Source organism: Arvicanthis niloticus, chromosome 6 (assembly GCF_011762505.2).
Source record: "Arvicanthis niloticus isolate mArvNil1 chromosome 6, mArvNil1.pat.X, whole genome shotgun sequence".
NCBI classification, from domain to species: Eukaryota; Metazoa; Chordata; class Mammalia; order Rodentia; family Muridae; genus Arvicanthis; species Arvicanthis niloticus.
Window position 1 is genome coordinate 91,452,358 of NC_047663.1, and position 21,636 is coordinate 91,473,993.

At 42.2% G+C, this 21,636-nt stretch overlaps 1 protein-coding gene across 4 annotated transcripts in view; it reads left to right on the plus strand.

Annotated features, from left to right (window-relative positions):
- Pdpk1 (3-phosphoinositide dependent protein kinase 1) overlaps positions 1 to 21,636 on the plus strand; it is a 73,177-nt gene that overhangs the window by 30,069 nt on the left and 21,472 nt on the right. For all 4 annotated transcript variants that reach the window (XM_034504482.2, XM_034504481.2, XM_076937229.1 and 1 more), the window contains 4 exons: positions 9,280 to 9,549; positions 15,342 to 15,384; positions 15,653 to 15,790; positions 21,000 to 21,144. In XM_034504482.2, coding sequence (XP_034360373.1) covers positions 9,337 to 9,549; positions 15,342 to 15,384; positions 15,653 to 15,790; positions 21,000 to 21,144 — 539 coding nt within the window. In that variant the 5' untranslated portion in view covers positions 9,280 to 9,336. The remainder of the gene's footprint in view (positions 1 to 9,279; positions 9,550 to 15,341; positions 15,385 to 15,652; positions 15,791 to 20,999; positions 21,145 to 21,636) is intronic.

Consider the following 21,636-nt stretch of genomic DNA (forward strand, 5'->3'; position numbering starts at 1 on the left):
TTACTTATTTTATGTATGTAGCTGCCTTCAGACACACCAGAAAAGGGCATCAGATCCCATTACAGATGGCTGTGAACCACCTTGTGGTTGCTGGGAATTAAACTCAGGACCTCTGGAAGAACAGTCAGTGCTCTTAACCACTGAGCCATCTCTCCAGCCCCAATAGGTACTCTTAACTGCTGAACCATCTCTCCATTCCCTAGTAAGACATTCTTGATTGAAAATGCACTGCTCCCTGCTGAGCAGTGGTGGCACATACCTTTAATCCCAGCACTTGGGAGACGGAGGCAGGTGGATTTCTGAGTTCGAGGCCAGCCTGGTCTACAGAGTGAGTTCTGGGTCTATACAGAGAAACCCTGTCTCGACCCGCCCCCCCCCCCCAAATGTACTGCTTCCATCTAAATAGTACTGTTATTCTTATTATTTGTAGCTTCTTTGTTGTTGTTGGTTTGGTTTTTTGTTTGTTTGTTTGTTTTTTGTCTTTTGTTGTTACATCAAAGTGCTGTAGCAGTACAAAATAGATATCAGACACTTAGCAGATGGAATTGTCTTAAAGGGTTTTGGATCTTTGGTAGTTGAAATTAGTTTAAAGTATTAGACTAGACTCTGAAGTCTTACATAGTGTTTGTGCTAGGAAGTGGGATGTGAAACTGTTACCTATTGTTATTACTTCCAAAATCTAGTGTCCATTATCACTATCACTTTGGTGTTGATTTCAAAATGAAGGTTTTCTTTCTGGTATGTGGAGACTGCTTGTTATATTTAGATTTCAGACCTTAGAGGAAAGTAAAACTTTTTTAAAAAGTAGCTTCACCCTCCTTGGGTCCCTTTTACTTTGTCCAAACACTTGGCCAAACATGGTCTAGCCTCATAGTAGCCAGGTCTACCCTGGTTCTTCCTGACCTCTCTATATCTTGTGTGGCCACCTCACTACTATAAACTGGGTGGTTCTAGATCAAGAGGACACACCTGTCTGGCCCAGGACACTTAATTTACATTCTTGGAGAAACTGATGAACAAAATAAATGAGTATGTGTTTGTGATGTCATAGAAGAGCCTGGGGGAGTGTGGCATACTTGGAGAAAGCATTCCTCGCTCTGTGCTGTTTGTAGCAGTGCATGCTAAAGATACTGCTCTTAAGTTTTCTGGGGCTGTGGAGTTGATGACATGCTATGAGCTGTGGGAACAGTGCAGTGCCTGCTAAGAGAGGTGTGCCCAAGGGTGAAGGGAGCAGAATCCTGGCGCTCTTAGGTTGGAAGTAGATGGTGGTATTTAACTAAAAGGGCTACTCTGTAGTGTGCTTCCAAGCAGAGTACCATTCCCCTGTTCTTCTAAGGCCACCAATTCTGCATTTCATTAATATGTACCCTGCCTCTGATTTTGCCTGAGCCTCCTATTTTTTGCCTATAAAACTGATGCCAGGTTGACTTAGCTCAGGCTTCAGAACATTTTGTACTTGTCCATGACATGCTGATGGCTTCATACATGTGTCAGCAGCAGAGATATCTAGTTTTATGTTGATTTATACTTAAGTGCTAAGTACTTTCAAAGAAAAGCTTATTTTTACTTTTGAGCTATTTATTTATTTAAAATTTTATTCATTTTGAGACATTCTTTTATGTCTTACTATGTATCCCTGACTGGCTTGGAAATTGTTGTGTAGACCAGGCTGGCCTTGAACTCAGAAATATGCCTTGCCTGGCTCTTTTCTCCCAAGTAGCTTTAAACTTATAATAAATAAATAAATAAATAAATAAATAAATAAATAAATAAATAAATAAATAAATTTTAAAGATCAGCAGCTGGAGAGATGGCTCAGTGGTTAAGAGACTTGCTGGCTGCTCTTCCAGAGGACCTAGGTTTGGTTTCTAGAGCCCACGTCTTTGCTCAGAGCAGTCTGTAACTCCAGTACTAGGGGATCTGACACCCTTTTCTGATCTCCACAGACATGCTTGCAACCAACCAGTACACATAAAAACAATTTCTTAAAAGTTTACCATTTTATGTATATGGGTGTTTTTCTTGCATATGTCTGTATACCATGTGGAGGCCAGAAGAGGGTGTCAGATCCCCTGGAACTGAAGGTATAAACTGTTGTAAACTATCATGTGGGTACTGCATATTGAACCAAGGTCCTCTGCATAAACAGCTCATTGTAAGGGCTGTTGGGTGCAGGACCACATCTAAAGGCCAGTCCTTCAAGAGGAACACATGCTACTAACAGCACAAGTTCCATCTGAGAAACTCTGGCAAATATTCTTTCCCAGAGGCTCTCAACTAGGGTCATACCTGGTAAGGACTAGGTTTGGTATTCTCACAATAGGTTTGGTGGGACAAAGTGTTTGTTAACAGCAGTCTCTCTCCTTCCCTCCCTCTCTTCCTGCCTCCCTCCCTCCCTGCCTCCCTCTTCCCCTTCCCCCCTTGCTTCCTTGTGTCTGTGTGTATGTTCCTAGTGGGTCTGAAGTGCTATCTTGAGGCTTTGGTTATCTCTTCATTAATAACTAATGAGTATATCAGCAGATAGAGGCGGTGGTCCCATTAAACATCCTAGAAAGAAGAGGACACCTTACAACAGAGATAGACCAAGCCTAAAACTGAGTGAACAGATCTTGTTAAGAAGGTGCTCTGCTCAGAGGCAGTGATATTCAGGTCTCCAGTGGCTTGTGGCTCCTTGGGAGCTTGGCCCTGTTTAGCTACCCCTCAGAGCAGAAAAAGTACAAGCCTCAGGGTTAGAGATGCCAGGTGCAAAGAGGAAAAGCATGGGTACACTAACTCAGGCTGAGATGGTACCACAGAGGATGAAGCACACTTGGCAAAGATGCCAGAAGCCCAAATGTCTGGACAGGAGCTATCCTCTTGCCAAGCAGCTGGCTTGCCATTTCCTTCTCACCTGTTACTACTGTCCAGCAATGAATTCAGCAAGACACCCAGGCTTGTGCCTGAGGAAGTGCCACCTAGGTACCATTCCTCACTTTCTGGTCTAGTTTCTCTTGGACTCTTGGCACAAATTTGGCTGGAACTCTGCTTAACAATGCTATTTCCAAATGCCAGTCTTTGACATTTTACTTTTTGTGAGATTATGCCTACTATATCTCTGATTTAAGAGTGTATTTATTCCCGATGAAGTGAATTGTTAGCACAAAACTGCAAAGAAAGAAGTACCTAAGAATTTGTATCTAGCTGCCACTAAAAACACTCTGTTTCTTTATAGCACAGCAAGTCACTCCAGAATACAAATGAGACAAGTCAGAGACATAAAGGACAGGAGTCTGCCTAAGCCTACTTACAGTACATATACTTCCTACTTATAGTACATATACTTCCCAGAGCCTATCACAGAGATTTCAGCCCTAGTATTTCCTAGCTGTGAACACAAGACACTTAATGCTGGCACCTTTCCTTTAAGATGCCTGACAGTATCACTTAAGCCTAAAATAAAATTCCATTGAAAACTTCAAAGCAGGACTGGAGCTATATGGCTTAGCAGTTAAGAGCAGTCCTTTTTCACTGTAGAATATAGAATCCAGCCAGTCAATTGTTTGTGGACTGTACATGGGCACTTTTCTTGGGAAAGTAGCTTTGGTGGCACATCTGAAACTGACCATGTGTTTTGGGGGTGAGCCTTGATGTTTTTTTGCATTGGTCCAAATCAAGGATGCATCAGATGCTATATTTTGCAGTGAAAAATGTCCTATCTGTGTCTTTCTCAATCTGTTTAAGTTTCACTCTTGGCACCCCCCCTAATAAACACTACCAGAAGTAACAAATACAAATTTCCTGTTCTCTGTATCTCCTAACCTCTCACATACTTGCTTAGGTAAACTGGGTATTTTCTGTGGCACTTGCTAGCTCATGTGTGGATGGGTGTTACAAAGGAAGTTGGCAGGGTTTGTGCCCAGTAATGCTCTGCCTTTTTCTGAGTCCATTCTGCCTGGTGTTTTTGGAGTCTGCTGGGGTAGGTTGTACTCTGTCAAGTGAGCCCTGTGTTTTCTAGTGAACCCCACCCTGGCCAGCAGCTGCCATAGAGATCAAGAGCCACTGGTCATACTGCTCTAGGTAGGTACTTGGACAAGGGGTCAGTAGAACCCAGTTCAGGTACAGACTCATCTTGGGACATAGTGCTCTTCTCTGAGCTTCTGTTCTGAAGGCTTTTATTGTAACCATGGAAATTACTCAGATGGTAAAGAAATGAAGATTCTTGAGGTACATGCTTAAAAACCACAGGCTCATGTAACAGCTTCCAGTGGTTTGCCTTCCAGTGGGCTCTCCAAGGGCCAGAACTGTAAAATTAGCAGTCAGGAAACATGAGCTGAAGATAGCTTTTCTTAGTAAGTGTTCCTGAGGGCGGTATAAGTATTTATTGTTTGTATCCCTCAGAGGGTGTTTGATATCAAGGTCTTCTGTCCCAAAACAACCAGTTTGATGGGGGGGGGGGGGTCCCATTTCTTCTGTGACCTCTTGTCCTCTTTTCAGAAGAATGCCTGCAGCCTGTGGTACTGTCTCTGCAGCCATTGTGTCAGGTTCCTTGAAACTCTTTGTTGTTCTCCAATGTCACTCAGCACCTTGTAGTGTGCTTGGGCCCTGACTACTATGAAGGAACAATGTTGTCCCCTATTGGGACTTCCATGTGTAACTTGGTGGTAGAGTGCATGCCTAGCGTGTGTGAGGCCCTGGGTTTGGTCTCAAGAAGCTTAGTTGGCTCCTTTCCTGGATTCCTTGGTTCAAGAAGTATGTTAGTGCGTAGTTAGGTCTTCCAGATCCTGAGTCAGTTTGTCACAATCTATTTCTTAAGATTTTATATTTTGAATTAGGTGTGATGGTGCACAGCTTTAATCTCAACATTTAGGAAGCAGAGGCAGATGGATTTCTGAGTTTGAGGCCAGCTTCGTCTATATATAGAGAGTACTAGGGCAACTATGGCTATACCACTTTGTCTTCCCAAAAGGGATGGAGGGTGAAGTAGAAGGAGGAAGGGAAGAAAAAGAGAATTATATCTTGTGGTGGTTCATATCTATAATCTGCATTGGGATCAGGAGTTCAAGGCCATCTTGGCCTACATAAAATCCTATCTCAAAACAACACCAAAAGTTTATATCTGAAAATTTCCATAGTACATTGACGTTGCTTTTTGGCTCTTTGGCTATGTAGCCCTGGCTGTCCTGGAACTCACTCTGTAGACCAGGCTGGTCTCACAGAGATCTGCCTGCCTCTGCCTCCCAAGTTCCGGGATTAAAGGCGTGCGCCACCACTGCCTGGTGCACACTGACCTTTTGAGACAGATTCTCATTATGTAGCCTTGGCTGAGCTGAAATTTCCTATGTAGACTAGGCTGATCTCAGACTCACAGAAGTCTGTCTCTGTTTCTCTGGGTGCTGGGATTAAAGGTGTACAGACCCATACCTAGCTAAGTCTAGCTTCTTGAGCATGTAAGATTTCATCACAGAAAACCGCTTGCCTCCTTTTTCACCAGTACAAAGCTTGAAACCATTAGGCTCAAGTTAAATTTATTTAATTTGCTTTTTTTTATTCTATTAAAATGTGAGGTAAGCAATACCTGCCTAGTTTGTCACCTTCACTCTCATCGCTTTCTTCAATAGAGTCTACTATTTTTATTCAACCAGTTCTGCCTTATGCATATGTTTCAACACACACACACACACACACACACACACACTCGCACATGCAGACACACCCACCAATGTTGGAGATCTATGTTCTAGACAAGCAGTCTATCATTGAGCTTCTCTTCTGGCCTTTATTTCATTTAATTAGAAGTTATTTCATGGGACTGGAGAGATAGCTCAGTGGTTAGGAACACTGACTACTTGCTCTTCCAGAGGTCCTGAGTTCAATTCCCAGCAACCACATGGTGACTCACAGCCATCTGTAATGGGATCTGATGCCCTCTTCTGGTGTGTCTGAAGACAGCTAGGTACAGTGTACTCATACACATAAAATAAATAAATCTTTTTTTTTAAAATAGTGAAAGTTTGTTTTTGTTTTTTAAAAAAAGAAGTTATTTCATATTTACTTTTTAAAAATTCCAGAAAGGTACAGGTGGTTCCAATGTAACCTTCACCAGCTCCTCCAGTTGAATAACCATCCTTCTGTACCTTTATATCTAAGGGCTGCAGCTTGTTCCCTAAGTATGCATACCCTAGCTTACCTATCACTTTTCCCTTGAGCATCTGAGCAGTTCTCAGCTTTTGCTATAATATCTAAAGCAACATTAGACTTTTAAGTTGTTTTCCCTATTGGTGCTGAGCATGGAACCAGGGCCTGTACATTCTAGGTGATTGCTTTACCATAGAGCCATACCTATGGCCTCTATGTTTTTCTTTTGTAATGGTTTTAAATCTGCTCTTAAAATGTTGTTAACTTATTTTCTTAGGTTGAATGTCTAAGACAAAGAGTAATCTTGTTCAAAAATTTTAAGTTTATTTTTATTTTTTGTGTCTGGGGTGTGTGTGTGTGTGTAAGTGTTCATGTGTAAGGGTGTATTTGTGTCATTTGTGGGTATAGGTGAGGTGGTGAGAGGACAGCCTCAAGTGTCAGTAGTCATTTCCCATTTTGTTAGAGTCAGAGTTTGTTTGTTACTGTGGTACATATTTAAGGCTAGCTGGTCTAAGGGTTTCTAGAGAATTCTGTCTCTACCTCCCATCTTTCCATAGAAATATTGAGACAACAGACACAGGTTGTATGCATCTGGTTTTTATCTGGGTTCCAAGAATCTAAACTCAGATAATAAGGCTTGAACAGCACAAGCTTTTACCCATTCCATTAAGCCATGTCCCTTGTCTAACAGGTTTTGTGTGTAGAAAATACTTGGCTAGTATTGTTGTGTTCCTTTTTATTCAACATAAATTCTACATTTGCTGAAGATTTCACTGAGACTTTGACCACTATTCAGCACACAAGAAAGTGAAAACTTAATTTTCTGCTGAGATTCTTAGATCCTTATTATAGCCAGGTGGTCATATTTCAGTAGTAATGTGTTTGGTTAGCTCCTTCATATTTTTACACTTTGCCTGGCATGATGAGAAATTCAACAAACAAACCCACCTGAAAGAAAAAGCCCTTTCCTCCTGCCACAGAGCAGGTACAGGGTTACTGATGGTGGTTGCTTAGCTAGGAGTATGCTTGCTGCGATGCTGGCCTTCCAGGGAGTCTGCTCTCAGGAGCCTAGGTTCACATACTGCAGTATGGGGTAGGCAAGACACCCTCCTGTGTTACCATCTGCTCTCCCTTCTCCACCTCCGTACTCATTATGTTTAGGTCACAAGATGTTCTGTCTAGATTTGTTAAGCACTTTGCAATCTCAAGATGAGCATCTCCTTTAGCTCTTCTAGGTGGCTGAGCTTTCCTTTGCTAACTCTTGACTACTGTGTGCACACCTATCCTACTGGGTTTCCAGGCCCCTGGCTTCTTTATAGTTCTGTGTTTCTGTTTATCTAGAAAGCAGTCATCCTTGTCTGTCCTTATTAAATCATGCAAAGACATACTGCCATGTTTACATAAATTAACTAGTCTACTTAGCACATAGAGTTATAGTTAAGCAAAAAAAAAAAAAAAAAAAAAAAAGAGGAGGAGGAAGAGGAAAGGAAGGAAGAAAAAAAAAAACCCAACCCACCTTATTTTGTAACATGTGGACTCATGGCCTTTTCTTAGGTTTAGCTTATTTTTTCCAAGTGGTCTGCTTTTAGTCAGTGGCAACCTTGATGTACTGTTTTATAGAACAGGTGGGTGGTTTAAGAGATACTGTGATTTCAGGACCTAACTCCATCAAGTTGTGTACTTTTAAACCTAGGTCCTCATGTATTCTAGGCAAGCATTCTAAAACTGAGCTATAAAAGTTTTCTGGAGTTCTTGAATGAGGAGGACTGTTAAACTAGTACCAAAGTAACTTGGGTATGTTGAGTTCACTTGATTTAATTAACTTATTTTATTTTATTTTATTGAGACAGGGTTTCTCTGTGTAGCCCTGGTTGTCCTGGAACTTACTCTGTAGACCAGGCTGGCCTCAAATTCTAGAGATTGCCTGCTTCTGCCCCTAGGTGCTGGGATTAAAGGTCTGTGCCACCACTGCCTAGCCTGAGTTCATTTTATGATAGTATGTGTGTGGATGTGTGGTACATGTGCTTGACCAGTGCAGTCTACCCTTTTCTTATAGCTTTTTGTCTGCCTGCCTGCCTGCCTGCCTGCCTGCCTGTCTGTCTGTCTGTCTGTCTGTCTGTCATATAACAGGATCTTCCTGGCCTGAGTTTTGACAATTAGACTTTGTTGACTGGCCAGTTAGCACCCCAGAAATTGCTTATACTTTCCCAGTGCTGGGATTATAAGGATAGACTACGAGACTTGGATTTTTCTTACTGTTTTTATTGATTTTAGGGGGAGAGTTGGGTACTAGTTACTGAACCCAGGGCTTATGCATGCTAGGCACCTGCTCTACAACAGAGCTATAGCCCCAGACCACATTTTTTTTTTTTTGTTTAATTCTGCAGATGGACTTTAGGTCCCATGCTTACAAATCAAGTAGTTAATTGACTGAGCTATATCTCTTCAGTTTTATAGTTAGGATAGTGTAACCACTCTGAGGCCATGCCAAAGGCAGAGCTGAAGAGAAACATTTATAGATGTGGGTACAATGTTTACATACTGCCAGTTTAGCTCTGAACACTTACTTCCTTTCTCAGTGACTCTTCCCTGCCTCCTTTTTTTGGTGCATGATCTTGCTTTGTAGCCCAGACTGGCTCAGAAGCCATGATTTTCTGCATGTTAGAGTTTCAGGTGTGCACGACCACACCTGGCTTATGCTTCCAACTTTAACTGTGTGCTTTCTCTCATCTTTTATATTTCTGTCTCATGGGAAGTTCTATAATCATTTTGTTGACAGTTGCCAAATTGCTTTCTAAAGCATTTTAACAGTAACACCCGTCTTGGGTGCCAGCCATAATTGTACAAGTATTTTTGCTTTAGCATAAGTCTTGCCAGCATTGGGTGTCTCTGTATAAAGTAAACATACTCCAGAATTACAAATGTACAATGTTATATCTGCTTTTCTTAGCGTGGCCTTGGGGAGTGGTTGGAGCAGTGCTAAGAGAGATGGGAGAATATGCCTGAGTATGAGCAAGGGAGAGGGAGGGAAGGACTTTGTCTCCAGTGGACACCCAGATCAGATGTACTGTCTTGCCTTCAGCAGTATCATAAAGTGCTTATATTTGGTTCATCTGCTCAGGACAATAGAGCCGTTTGACTCTTACCTCTTTCCTGTGTCTGCAGTATGATGCTGTGCCCATTCAGTCCAGTGTGGTGCTATGTTCCTGCCCTTCCCCATCAATGGTGAGGTCCCAGACTGAGCCCAGCTCGTCCCCTGGCATTCCTAGTGGTGTTAGCAGGCAGGGATCCACCATGGACGGCACCACAGCTGAAGCCCGGCCAAGCACCAATCCCTTGCAGCAGCACCCTGCCCAGCTGCCACCACAGCCTCGCAAGAAACGCCCTGAAGACTTCAAGTTTGGGAAAATTCTTGGCGAGGGCTCTTTTTCCACAGTGAGTATGTGCTTCTGTTGTTGTTGCTGCTGCTTGTTGAGCACAGGGTTCTCTTGTAAGCACTGATTACTGAGGATACCTGACTAGTATTGTTCTCCCTATGCCTGTGGGTTGTCTCCTGCTGTGAATGCCACAAGAGTCTTGGAGGGAGTATACTTACCCTAGCAGACCACCAGAAGAAAGCGTAGTTAAACTGGATTTGTCTGTTTTGGCCTATACCTTTATTCCCTATACTCAGGAGGTCAAGGCAGAAGAGTTTGAACCTGGAAGTTTCAAGGCCTACTTGGCAACATATTAAATGTCTGTCTCAAAAACTAATAAGTAAACAAAAGCATTTGTTAATTTATGCTCTGTGTCTTCTTGTCTCAATGGACAGACCATAGGAAGCTAAAAGTTCCTTAGATTGAAAGTTGGTATCAGAGTTAGTATCTCTTTGAAGACTTTTGGTAACATTCAGTGACAACCCCCACTTTCCCTTCCCCACTTTGGCCTGTTTTTGTTTGTCCATTTATTTGCTTTAGCACCTAAAACTATGAAGGTAAGTATTTGTTGGAGAGTTGGCCTTCAGTTTTTTTTTTTTTTTTTTTTTTTTTTTTTTTGTGTGTGTGTGTGTGTGTGTGTGTGTGTGTGTGTGTGTGTGTGTGTGTTCCAACTCCCAGGCCAAGTGGTTATTGCTGCAGAGTGGTCCAGGCATGGGTCACTCACAATTTAAAACATTCTCCAATGAAACAGATTTCTGTGTTCCAACTCCAGAACTTGGAAATCGGGTGGTTCCAAATGCTCATGACTTGGAGAGTTCCTAAACAACCAGTCTTCCTCAGACCTGACTGTTGGGATATTCCTTATGAGAAGTTGTGTTCGCTTCTTTTTTTAAATTTAAGATTTATTTATTTTATGTATATGAGTACACTGTTGCTGTCTTCAGACATACCACAAGAGGGAATCAGATCCCATTACAGATGGTTGTAAGCCACCATGTGGTTGCTGGGAATTGCAGGACCTCTAGAAGGGCAGTCAGTGCTCTTAACCACTCAGCCATTTCTCCAGCCCTTTAGATTTTTTTTTTTTTTTTAAGATTTATTTAGTATTTTTTATTTTTTATTTTTTTTTGAAACAAGGTCTCACTACTTAGCTCTAACTAGCCCAAAGCTTTTTATGTAACTTAAGCTTGCCTTGAATTCAGAGATCTACCTGCCTCTGCCTTCTCAGTAATCCAGTTATTTATTTATTTGTTTGTTTGTTTGTTTTTGCAAGAGAGGGTTTCTTTGTGTAGCCCTGGCTGTCCTGGAACTCACTCTGTAGACCAGGCTGGCCTCAAACTCAGAAATCAACCTGCCTCTACCTCCCAAGTGCTGGGTTTAAAGGAATGTACCACCACTGCCTGGCCTCAGTACATCTTTTAAAGATGAGTGCCACCATGACTGGCTGAAAATTTTTTCTTACTCTTTTATATTCATGAAAGATTATTAAAAAAAAAAAAAAAAAACCCATAAAATACAGCTTACTTACACTCCTAACATCTCATTCTTTTTTAAAAAAAGAATTATTTATTTATTTTATGTATGTGAGTACACTATTGCTGTTTTCAGACACACCAGAAGAAGGCATCTGATCCCATTACAGATGGTTGTGAGCCACCTTGTGGTTGCTGGGAATTGAACTCAGGATCTCTGGAAGAGTAGCCAGTGCTCTTAACTGCTGAGCCATCTCTCCAGCCCCCCTAACATGTCATCTTAAATTGACTTTGTTGGCTCTCACACCATAAGGTTTAGGTCTTAATTAGCAACTCTGGTGAAGTAACTTGGAAGGATTGTGGCCTTATGAAAAAATCCTCTAACCATGAAGATCACTCCTGGTGCCTTTGGTACTTACCACACTTTGCAGAAAGAACTGTTTGAGATCCGTGGGTGTTGCACTCAGCTAGGATGATATTCTAGTGAAGCTCTTTTTCTCAGTTTACTCCTTTATATTTATCTTCAAAGGGCTGTAAGTTAGGCACCATTCTTCCTGGTAGCACAGTCATCCTTATTCAGTGCCATTTTGAACTCCTGCCATGAGGCACCTGGGAAAGAAAGCACTGCAAGCTGGAAGCTCCTTCCTGCCTCTTTGGAATCTGTAGCTCTGGATCTCAAATTAGGTGTTACACTGATTCATCTCTCTATTCTTGAAATAGTGAACACTTAAATTGGATTTCCAGGGGAGGAATAAAGGACATACAGTTACCAGACTGAGCAGGATATTCACTTGGCAGAACCTGAAACTAGTGCTAGAGAGCAGACAGTTTCCTAAGTACTCTGTCACATCCAAGATAGTAATGACATCACCCTGGTGACATGGAGCAACATGTACCATGCACTTCTTTAGAAGCCTCTGTTCTGTAGGAAACCTGCTTATGAAATGCTAAGTTGAGAAATCTGATCACAAGCTGGGCCTGATGACACATGCCTTTAATCCTAGCACTCAGAAGGCTAAAACAGGTGGATCTCTATGAGTTCGAGGCCAGTCTAGTCGATATAGTGAGCTCCAGGCCAGGCCAGCCCAAGTTGCATAGTGAGACCCTATCTCAAAAAAGCAAAGCATCCCCCCCACCACTCGGCCTCTAGTAAACCATGGTGCTTTCTGACTGTTCCTTTCCTTTTCATACATAGGAGAACATGCATGCATGCTCATGAAGGAATGTGAATATATATAATCTCCATCCCAGGGCGAGTACCCTACTTCAGCCTGCTCTCTTCACCCTCATGGCTGGGAGTCAATATATGCAGTGTGTTTGTGTTCCTTCAGAAACTTTTTTGAGTTCTTTCTACTTAAATACATTCATTCTTACCTTGTTCCTGGTGGCGTGGGCATCTCACAGTGCTTTTCCAGGATTGTTTCTAGGGAGTCCTGTCACAGGATGTGACTTACAACCAGAAGCCAGGTGACCCTGGCCTGTGGCCTTCTAAAGTTTTTCCCCAGTGATTTCTCAAGGGCATGTTTCCTTTGCACTTTGGTTATCAGTCCATCAATGAAAGTATTTTCATTTTGGTCAAGCTTCAAGAATGGCATATATAGCTTGATTATGCTAGCACTTTTTGTCTTGGGAATACTTTTATTCCTGCCCATCATGTTAAAGCTTGTCTTTAACAACATCAACAACTTGGCAGCCAAAGTACATGGCTTGAACCTGAAAATGGACCCTCAGATAGAGTTATTAAATTAACAGGCTGGCAAGCCAAGGATGGGTAAGATTCTGCACAGAGCCTTACCAACCTAAGACAGAAGTGCATTGCTTCTGATAATGCATATTCCATGACTGGTAAGTAAGGCATTCTTGTCAGAATGACCTAAGACAGACTCAGTCTTGTTTATGAAATAAAAAAGGGGTAGAGGTGGAGAGCTTTTGGGACTGCTTGGCAAGAATCTGACATTAGGCTAGAACAAAGAAGTAATTTCAGGCAGGAATCTAAATCTTAGGCTAGAAAAAAGAAGTAATTCCAGGCAGGAATCTAAATCTTAGACTAGAACAAAGAAGTAATTTCAGGCATGAAAATGACTTTGGGCTAGGACAGGAAGTAGGCTCAGATATTTTGGTCATCCTGATAATCACTTAGTAATCACGGGTCTTTGTTTATTACCTTGCTTATTCTTTGACTATTTGTGTTTATTGTCTTGCTTATTCCTTGACTATTTGCACCCATTGTATTGCTTGTTCCTCAACTTAGAACTGACCTTAATACTTGCTTGTAATTAAAATGGTATAAAAGCAAAAAGGAGGAGGGCAGATGGGATATGGAGTTTGGGGGGTGCATGGGATGGGTAAAGGGGATGACATCTGAAATGTAAATAAATAAAATATCGAATAAAAAAGGAAAAAACCTACATCTATTTATTGACAATGTTGGGGAAAAGCTTTTCTTTCTTTTCTTTTTTCTTTTCTTTCTTTTCTTTTTATTTTTTTTATTTTTTTTATTTATTTATTTTTTAACATAGCTGCTCCTTGCAGGCTCTGGTTAAACCTTGGACCTATTAGCTCTTTTCAGTCTGGTACCTCAGGTGTGCCCAGTGTTTACTAGTACTCTGTCCCTGAAGTGGGTGGAGTCTGAGCACAGGCAGAGATGTGCTCTGTATGGAGAACATTCTGTAAAGAAAGTTCTGTGCTATTTTACCTCTTTTTTAAAAATTTGGATATTTTATTTATTTACATTTGAGATGTCACCCCCGTTCCCCATTTCCCCTCCCTAGAACCCCCATCCCATCCCATCCCATCCCCCCTCCTCCTTTTTGCTTTTATACCATTTTAATTACCTGCAAGTATTAAGGTCAGTTCTAGGTTGAGGAACTAGCAATACAATAGATGTAAAGAGTCGAGGAACAAGCAAGGCAATAAACACAAATAGTCAAAGAACAGGCAAGGCAATAAAATTCCATGAACACTCCTGTGATCACTGTTTCTAAGGACTTAATTAGGATGACCAAAACATCTGAGCCAACTTCCCTGTCCTAGCCCAGAGTCATTTTTATGTCTGAAGCCTACTTCTTTGTTCTAGCCTAAAATTTAGATTCCTGTCTGAAATTACTTCTTTTTTCTAGCCTAATGTCAGATTCCTGTCTGAAGCCCACTTCCTTTTCCTTGGCCAATGTCATATTCCTGCCAAGCAGCCCCATTTCCTTGTCTTGCCCCATGTCAGATTCTTGCCAAGCAGTCCCAAAAGCTCTCTGCCTCCCTCCCATTTTTTATTTTATAAACAAGTCTGAGCCTGTCTTAGATTGTTCTGACAGGAATCCCTTCTTTAACAGTCATGGAATATGCATTATCAGAAACAATGCACTTCTGTCTTAGGTTGGTAAGGCTCTGTGCAAAATCTTACCCATCCTTGGTTTGCCAGCCTGTTAATTTAATAACTCTATCTGAGGGTCCATTTTCAGGTTCAAGCCATATACTTTGGCTGCCAACATGTTTATGTTGTTAAGGACAAGCTTTAACACGATGGGCAAGAATAAAAGTATTCCCAGGACAAAAAGGGCTAGCATGTTGTTTTACCTCTTGGTACACAGTAGAGTCATAACTATGTTCATGATCTCAAATGAAATGTATGACAGCAAATATATGAGAAACCTAAGCCAAAGGCACCTTCTTATTAGGATCTATAATAAAAAGACATTTTTTTCTCTTCCTTCCTTCCTTCCTTCCTTCCTTCCTTCCTTCCTTCCTTCCTTCCTTCCTTCCTGTTTGTTTCGTTTTGTTTTTTTGAGAAAGTTTATCTGTGTAGCCCTGGCTATTCTGGAACTTGATCTGTAGACCAGGCTGGCCTCAAACTCAGAGATCCTTTTGTCTCTGCCTCCTGAGTGTTGCCACTGCCCAGCTAAAAGGACGTACTCTGGAAGTTTTTCCGAAGAAATTTCTAGTACTCACTTGTGGTATTAGTACATGTCAGTGAACCAGATTCTTTGTTTGTTTGGGATAGAGGATGTTGAAACAGGGTCTCACTGTGTAACCCAGGGTTGCTGGGACCTTGGACTCATGTCCCAAGTGTTAAGATCATAAATGTGCTCTACCATGCCTATTGGTTCTTAAATTTGTACTTTGACTATACTGTGAGAACTTTTGGTAGCTGGCTCATTATGAAAACAATGGAACAATCACTGTTTGCCACCCCATGTTTGCTGTCATGCTGATGTCAACTATTAGAACATTCTCACTTTAAATGTAACTTCAAATCGTGCGTACAGGCTGGACAGCCGTGCAGGGGACAGTGACTTATCAGACTGATCTCACTATTACATTATGGTTTTTTTTCTCCCCAAACCAGGTTGTTCTGGCCCGAGAACTGGCCACTTCCAGAGAATATGCTAGTAAGTACTAACTCCAGTGAGCTGTGTGTCTAGGATTCAGGGGTAGTGCCACTTTTATACATGAGACAGCCTGGGTAGTTGCAGGGCCTGTGCTCATTTTAGAATCTATGACAAGGTTAGTCTTCAAACCTTCTAACCTTGGGTGGGTGGTTTTGGGACAACTTCAGTTTATGCCAGTTACCTTTAAAATTTTACTGGATTTTGTTGTTGTTTGTCTGTTTGTTTACATTTTCTAATGTTAGTAAACTCACTTCTCTGTTACCTTAAGTTAAAATTCTGGAGAAACGTCATATTATAAAAGAAAACAAAGTCCCATATGTAACTAGAGAGAGAGATGTGATGTCACGCCTGGATCACCCCTTCTTTGTGAAACTTTACTTTACATTTCAGGACGACGAAAAGCTGTGTATCCTTTGCATGGTCAGTGCAAACCATGGTCTGAAAACCACCTTGTGTTTTAGATTAATGGCTGCTGCATTGTTTGTTTCTTGAAAGGAAAGGGCACAGCACAGATCCCTGTGGGTACTGATACCCTTGGAGGCAGTAGACAGTACCAGCACATGGCTGAGGCTCACCAACATGCCCACAGTGTTGAGGTGTTTATTGATAAATGTTATACTTAATGGACTGTTTAGCTGTGGTTGCTGGATATTGATGTACAAGTGTTTCTTCATTCATCTAGCAAATGTTCTGTCTGTTGTGTCTGTTAGGTTTTATTGCCTCCTGCCTTTAAAAAGTTGAGGGCCTGAGAGGAAAAAATGATCATGGGCCTCTTTAGGCTTTGGAGTTGGCATTAACTTCTCTACACCCTCTTCTACCTCAAGTTTCTGAGTTTTGTCGGAAGGACAACTTGACTGGGTATTAAAGAAGTTCAGGAGTGACTTACAGGAGCTTAGAGTGCTATCTTCCTGAAGCTTTATGTCTGCTGGCGTTGCTTCAGTTCCTCAGTTCAAACTCTCTCTCCAGCACATTTACCTTGCATGTATGTTCATTGTCATTTGTCCACTTTCCTCTTTCTTCTCCTCCTTTTTATTTGCTTATTTATTGCCCCCCCCCCCAAGTTTTAGTACATAGCCCTGGCTGTTCTGGAACTCACTGTGTAGACCAGATTGGCCTCTCACCCCCAAGTGCTGAGATTAAAGGCATGCACCAACACTTCCACCATCTGCTTTCACTTTTAATGACAACTAAGATTCTGCTAGATGTATCTGCTTGTGAATGGGAATCCCTCCATTTTTCCATTTTGAAGTTCTTATTTACAAGGAGATAAGCAAACTGCTGATAAGGGAAGGCTCTTCCTTTGTGGGATTGATTATACTTTGGGAAAGCTTGTGCAGAGACTATTAAAAATTATGCCACAAATGTCCAGGTAGCAGAACAAGTTGGAAGGAAGGTGTGGGTATGGAGTGTGAGTCATTGATTCCTGTATATATATATGAGGGCAGAAGTATGTGGGGCTTACAGTTAGCCAGCTCCCTGAGCAGTGAAGTCCTGATATCAGTTCTGGTTGTTCTCTTAGTATGGAGGTGTATGAGATTTGCTTTGACTCTGGTAGCTTGTGGTCTAGACTCGGGGAAAGCAAAGTTAGGTGTCGGAGGATGTTTGCCTTCAGAGCCTGGTCTACACTGTCATCTGTTACTGAGCCCAGAGAGACTGGCCAATGGCTAGATGGGAGTAGTTTGTCATTTAATGCAAGTAGTGCTTGTTTGAGGTCTGAGTGGGCCCATTCTGAGGAGGCGATATGCAGATGTTACCCACTTGACCAGCTACCCAGAAGAAGCCTCTGGGAGCATGGAGACTCAGAGGCCACAGATCATACAGGTTCTGATAAGGGCCTGCCCAGTTGCCAGCCAGGCAGTCTAGTATGTGGCCTGTACCTGGTTAAAGGATTCAACAAGCAAGTTATTGAAAGTTGGACAGGCAGTTTCTTGGGGGCAAAGTTCATGACAAAAGCAAGGCAGTAGAGACAGACCAAATAGGCTCTTTCCAGAGGGTCTGCTTAAAGAGTACTGGTGGAAGGTCTAATATGTTCCAGGAGAACAGATGTGTTGATGGTGAGGTCTTTAGGGCAAATAGGGCTTACTGGTTCCAGTATCCCTGGTCCCCCCCTTCTGCTGTCATGGCTCACACAGCAGCTGTCAGTAGTCTCATTATATTTCATTTCATGTCTCTCTGAACCTGTGTTGATTCCTTTCTTATGTCCCCTGTGCGTGAAAGTACCCCTTTTTGAGTCCATGAAATCTGTAGCTACCAGATGGAGGTCCAGGCCCAGGCTTACACTTTTTTTTATTATGAAATTATTTTTATTAATTTATATTCCAAATGTTGCCTTCCCTTCCTGGTTCCCCGTCCTTGAGTTCTTCACTCCTCCCCACCCCCCCACTTAAAAATTTTTGACCCAGAATTGTTCCCGTCTAAAGGCCTAAATTTTTCTGCCAGTGTTCAGAACAGTGTTTTTTATTGGCCTTGAGATATGTTTAGTTCACAGTTTGGAGGCTGAGTGACCAGATGGTATGCATGGTGCATGGTGTAGCCCTCTATATAGTGGATAGTGGACCACATGTAAAAAAAAAGGCTCACATCTCAAGCCAGGAAGTATAGTTGAGTGGGTGTGCTTTGGTTTGCTTCTTTCATGGCAATCTTCTTTGGGGACTTTCCAATGCCCAGTGAGTCTCAGGAGCTCAGCGACCCACAGACATGTAAGCAAACCCTGCTTCTTAACGATCTTACCACCTCACACTTCTACTACCTAGAAACCAAGTCTTCTCATCCTATGCATCCTGGAGACACCCAGATTTCATCAAGATTAGATAACCAAGACAGAATCAATCACAAATGCTTAAATTTATCTTCTGTCAGGGACACAGATCAAAGCTCAGAAGCCAGACCAGAGTATTCTTGCTATGTGATTTCCAAATGGGACTGGCCATGTCAGTTCAGGTGGAAAGAACTTTAGGCCTTTGTCTAATGGCACATACTGTTCTTGGTCTAAGACCCAAAGGGTCTTCTACTAACCATGAGAATGAGATCCAGTGACTTCTGCCTCACTGATAATCCTTACTATACATTGTATTATGAAAGAAAGATAAAACTTTTTGCATGAAGAAATGTCAGATATGAGATAACACTGCCCTTTATTTAGTCATAATTTTGAGTGGAGGAGAGGAACTAGTCCTTGTGTATTCTTCTTTCACTACCGTTAATAGATTCAGGATGAACCCAGACCCATTCAGAACAGGTTGAGAATGAGGCAGAACCTGGGACACCTTTGCCATAAATTGAAAATAGACAGGTGGATCACACAGGGACTACTGAGCGTTCATATATACTATGGGACCCTGGAAATGTGAGTCCAGAGGCTAGGTCAAGCATAAGGTTTCCCTGTCTTGGCATAGTCCTGGCTTGATCAGAGCCTAAACAGTGGGGAACCTTCCTTTTCACACTCAGATGAAAACTAAGAGGTCTCAGACTCAGCTGCTTTCCATCCTACTATCTTGGAGTTCCCACCAGACCAGTCTACACCTGCTTGTCCTTTGGATATCTCATTTGTTGCATAGAGTCAGGACCATTGCTTCTGACCAGAGGACTAGGTTCTGGTCCTGTCTCTTGTTTCCTTTGTGAACTTCAGTCAGTTGCTTAACCTCTCAACCAGGTTCCTCCAGTTGCACATATTAGACTCTTAGACTCCCTGTCTCTGTTGAGGCCCTTGTTAAGGCTTGCCCTCCCAGGAGCTCACCCAGTCTGTGACAGCTTTTGCCACCCTGAAGCACTGACTATGACCAAGGGAGTGGAGGATGTTCTTAGGATGCATGTTATATTGATGGAGTTTACAACAACATTCTGTAATGGGGAAGCATATATATAATTGCAGAGAACCACCAGCCTGAGAAATAATCCCAGGCACCTGCTATATTTAAGAGCTACAACTTGCCTCTGCTTCTCTTCTGGGCTGAGACCTATAGGTGTTCCTCTCACAGGAACCAGGAACCAGTGAAGGGTCAGATAAAGGGCAAAACCGTGAAGCTAGAAAGAGTGAGAAGTTACCCCCTGTTCTCTTGACCCCATGACCAAAAGTCTGGCCTTATACCCAGGCTTCTAACTAGTGAGGCCCATCTGTCAACCTCTGTTAGGCCAGAACTGGTGGCTCCATGGCATGTCTTAGTGTTTCTGTTGCCGCAGTAAAACACCATGACCATGAACAACTTGGAGAGGAAAGGGTTTATTTCAGCTTAGAGTTCCACACCACAGTCCTTCACTAAGGAATGTCAAGACAGTAAATCAGGGCAGAGAAACCTCAAGACAGGAGCTGTTGCAGAAGCCATAGAGGAATGCTGCTTACTCTCTTGCTCCCCATGGCTTGCTCAGCCTGTACACCCCAAGATCACTTTCCCAGGGATGGTATCACCCAAAATGGGCCAGGCCTTCCCATACCAATCACTAATTCAGAAAATGCACTAGAGACTTGCTGCCTACAGGCAAATCTTAAGAGGGTAGTTTTTCAATTGAGAGTCTGTCTTCCCAGATGACTTGTGTCAAGCTGACACAAAGCCACCCAGGACAATGCATCAGCTTTCCTTTTGAGGGAGCAGACAGGATACAGCTTGGCCTAAGACCTTCTCTATTCTCCATAGTATATGTTTCAGGTCTCTGTCAGACTTTGTCTGAGTTGAGAGGTTGTCAGAGATGGCCCTGCCAGGGGCATCTTTACCAGCTTTAGTTGTAGTCCTGTCTCTTCTGGGTTGTTTCCTTACCTAGGGCTTCGGGCTTCTTCCTTAGTTGTTGATAGCAGTGCCTTGCAGACAAAAGCTAGAAAAGAGCAAGAAGTCCACCATGGCTTCTTGTATGAATGTCAAGGCTGGCCTCATCATTGCTGCTTAGTTTAGTCAACATTTGGGCCCTTGTGGCTCAGGCTGCTAGAGAGGTTCGGTACCTGGAGATTTCCAGTAAGAAACACAAATGTTTAGTGCTTTGGCAAAAATAGTCATTTGGAGATGTTTTCTGTCAGTCTAAAGTCCCTTTCAAAGAAGGGAAGCATGAGCAGAACACATTGCAGCATGAAGGTGCCAGGGGTAGTTATTTCTCATCTCTCCAGCAGGTGTTTCACAAATAGATCAAGTGAATTGGAAAACTAAAATGGTTATGAAGCATGATTATGCCTAGAAGGACAGTTAGCCCAGTCCATGGGATACAGAAAGTTCAGGCAGGGCTCACAGTGGTGGCTGTCATTTGGGGTTCTGTTAGGACTCAATCTTCAGAACTGTGTTCTTTTGCACTGTAAAGCCGTCCACATGTCGATACAGTGACCCTGGTCTATTGATCCAGTAGCCATCTAGAGGCTTCCTTTCATAGACCACAGCAGCCTCTGGGGACCATTTGTCTAGAAGGGCACCTGGGTTTGAAAGGTGCTGTTCGTGTTTTTTCAGGGACTGTGTCTTAGAAATTCTGTGCTGGCACTTGGTCTTGGAGCTGGGGCCTGGATCTGACCCTAAAAAAGGCAAACTTACCTTGGAGCACAGGTACCTTCAGTTTGCATTTGATGAAAAGAAAGTTCTTTCAAGGTTAATTTTTAGAAAAAAAAAATTTTTCCCGTTCTTCCTTAACCACAAAATATTCAGATTTTGGCCTTAGTTATGCCAAAAATGGAGAGCTACTTAAATACATCCGCAAAATCGGTTCATTTGATGAGACCTGTACCCGGTTTTACACGGCTGAGATTGTGTCTGCTTTAGAGTACTTGCATGGCAAGGGCATCATTCACAGGTAATGGACACTGCCCCAGATGGTGTATATAGCACAGTTCCTGTGATGATTAGGGCCAGTGGCTCTGATGTGTACAAGTAATCCACACCAGTCATTGGCTGGCCTTATACAAATTATGATGTAGGTATTTTCAGATGGTGGCTCACTGAGGAAGCTGTAAACAGGCTGGAAGTAAAAGGACCTTGCACTTTGAAAGTTTATGTCTAAGTCAGCAGTTCAACTTGGGTGAGGTGTCTTCCTATGACACTAGCACCTTAGATATTTGGTGCTTTTTATTTTGTCAGCTGCAACTTTTTTATTTATTTAATTCTGGTCACATTTTTATTCATTTTGATAAAAGGCAAATTAGAACTGTGCTTTATGAACTAAGAAAAGAAAGTAAGTTCTATAATACGTTACTAAAAGTGGTAGACGAATCAAGCAAGGTTGGCCATTGGAAGCCAGTTGTTAAGTTTGTAACAACTCACATGTTTTATAAAGATAAAGTGATAC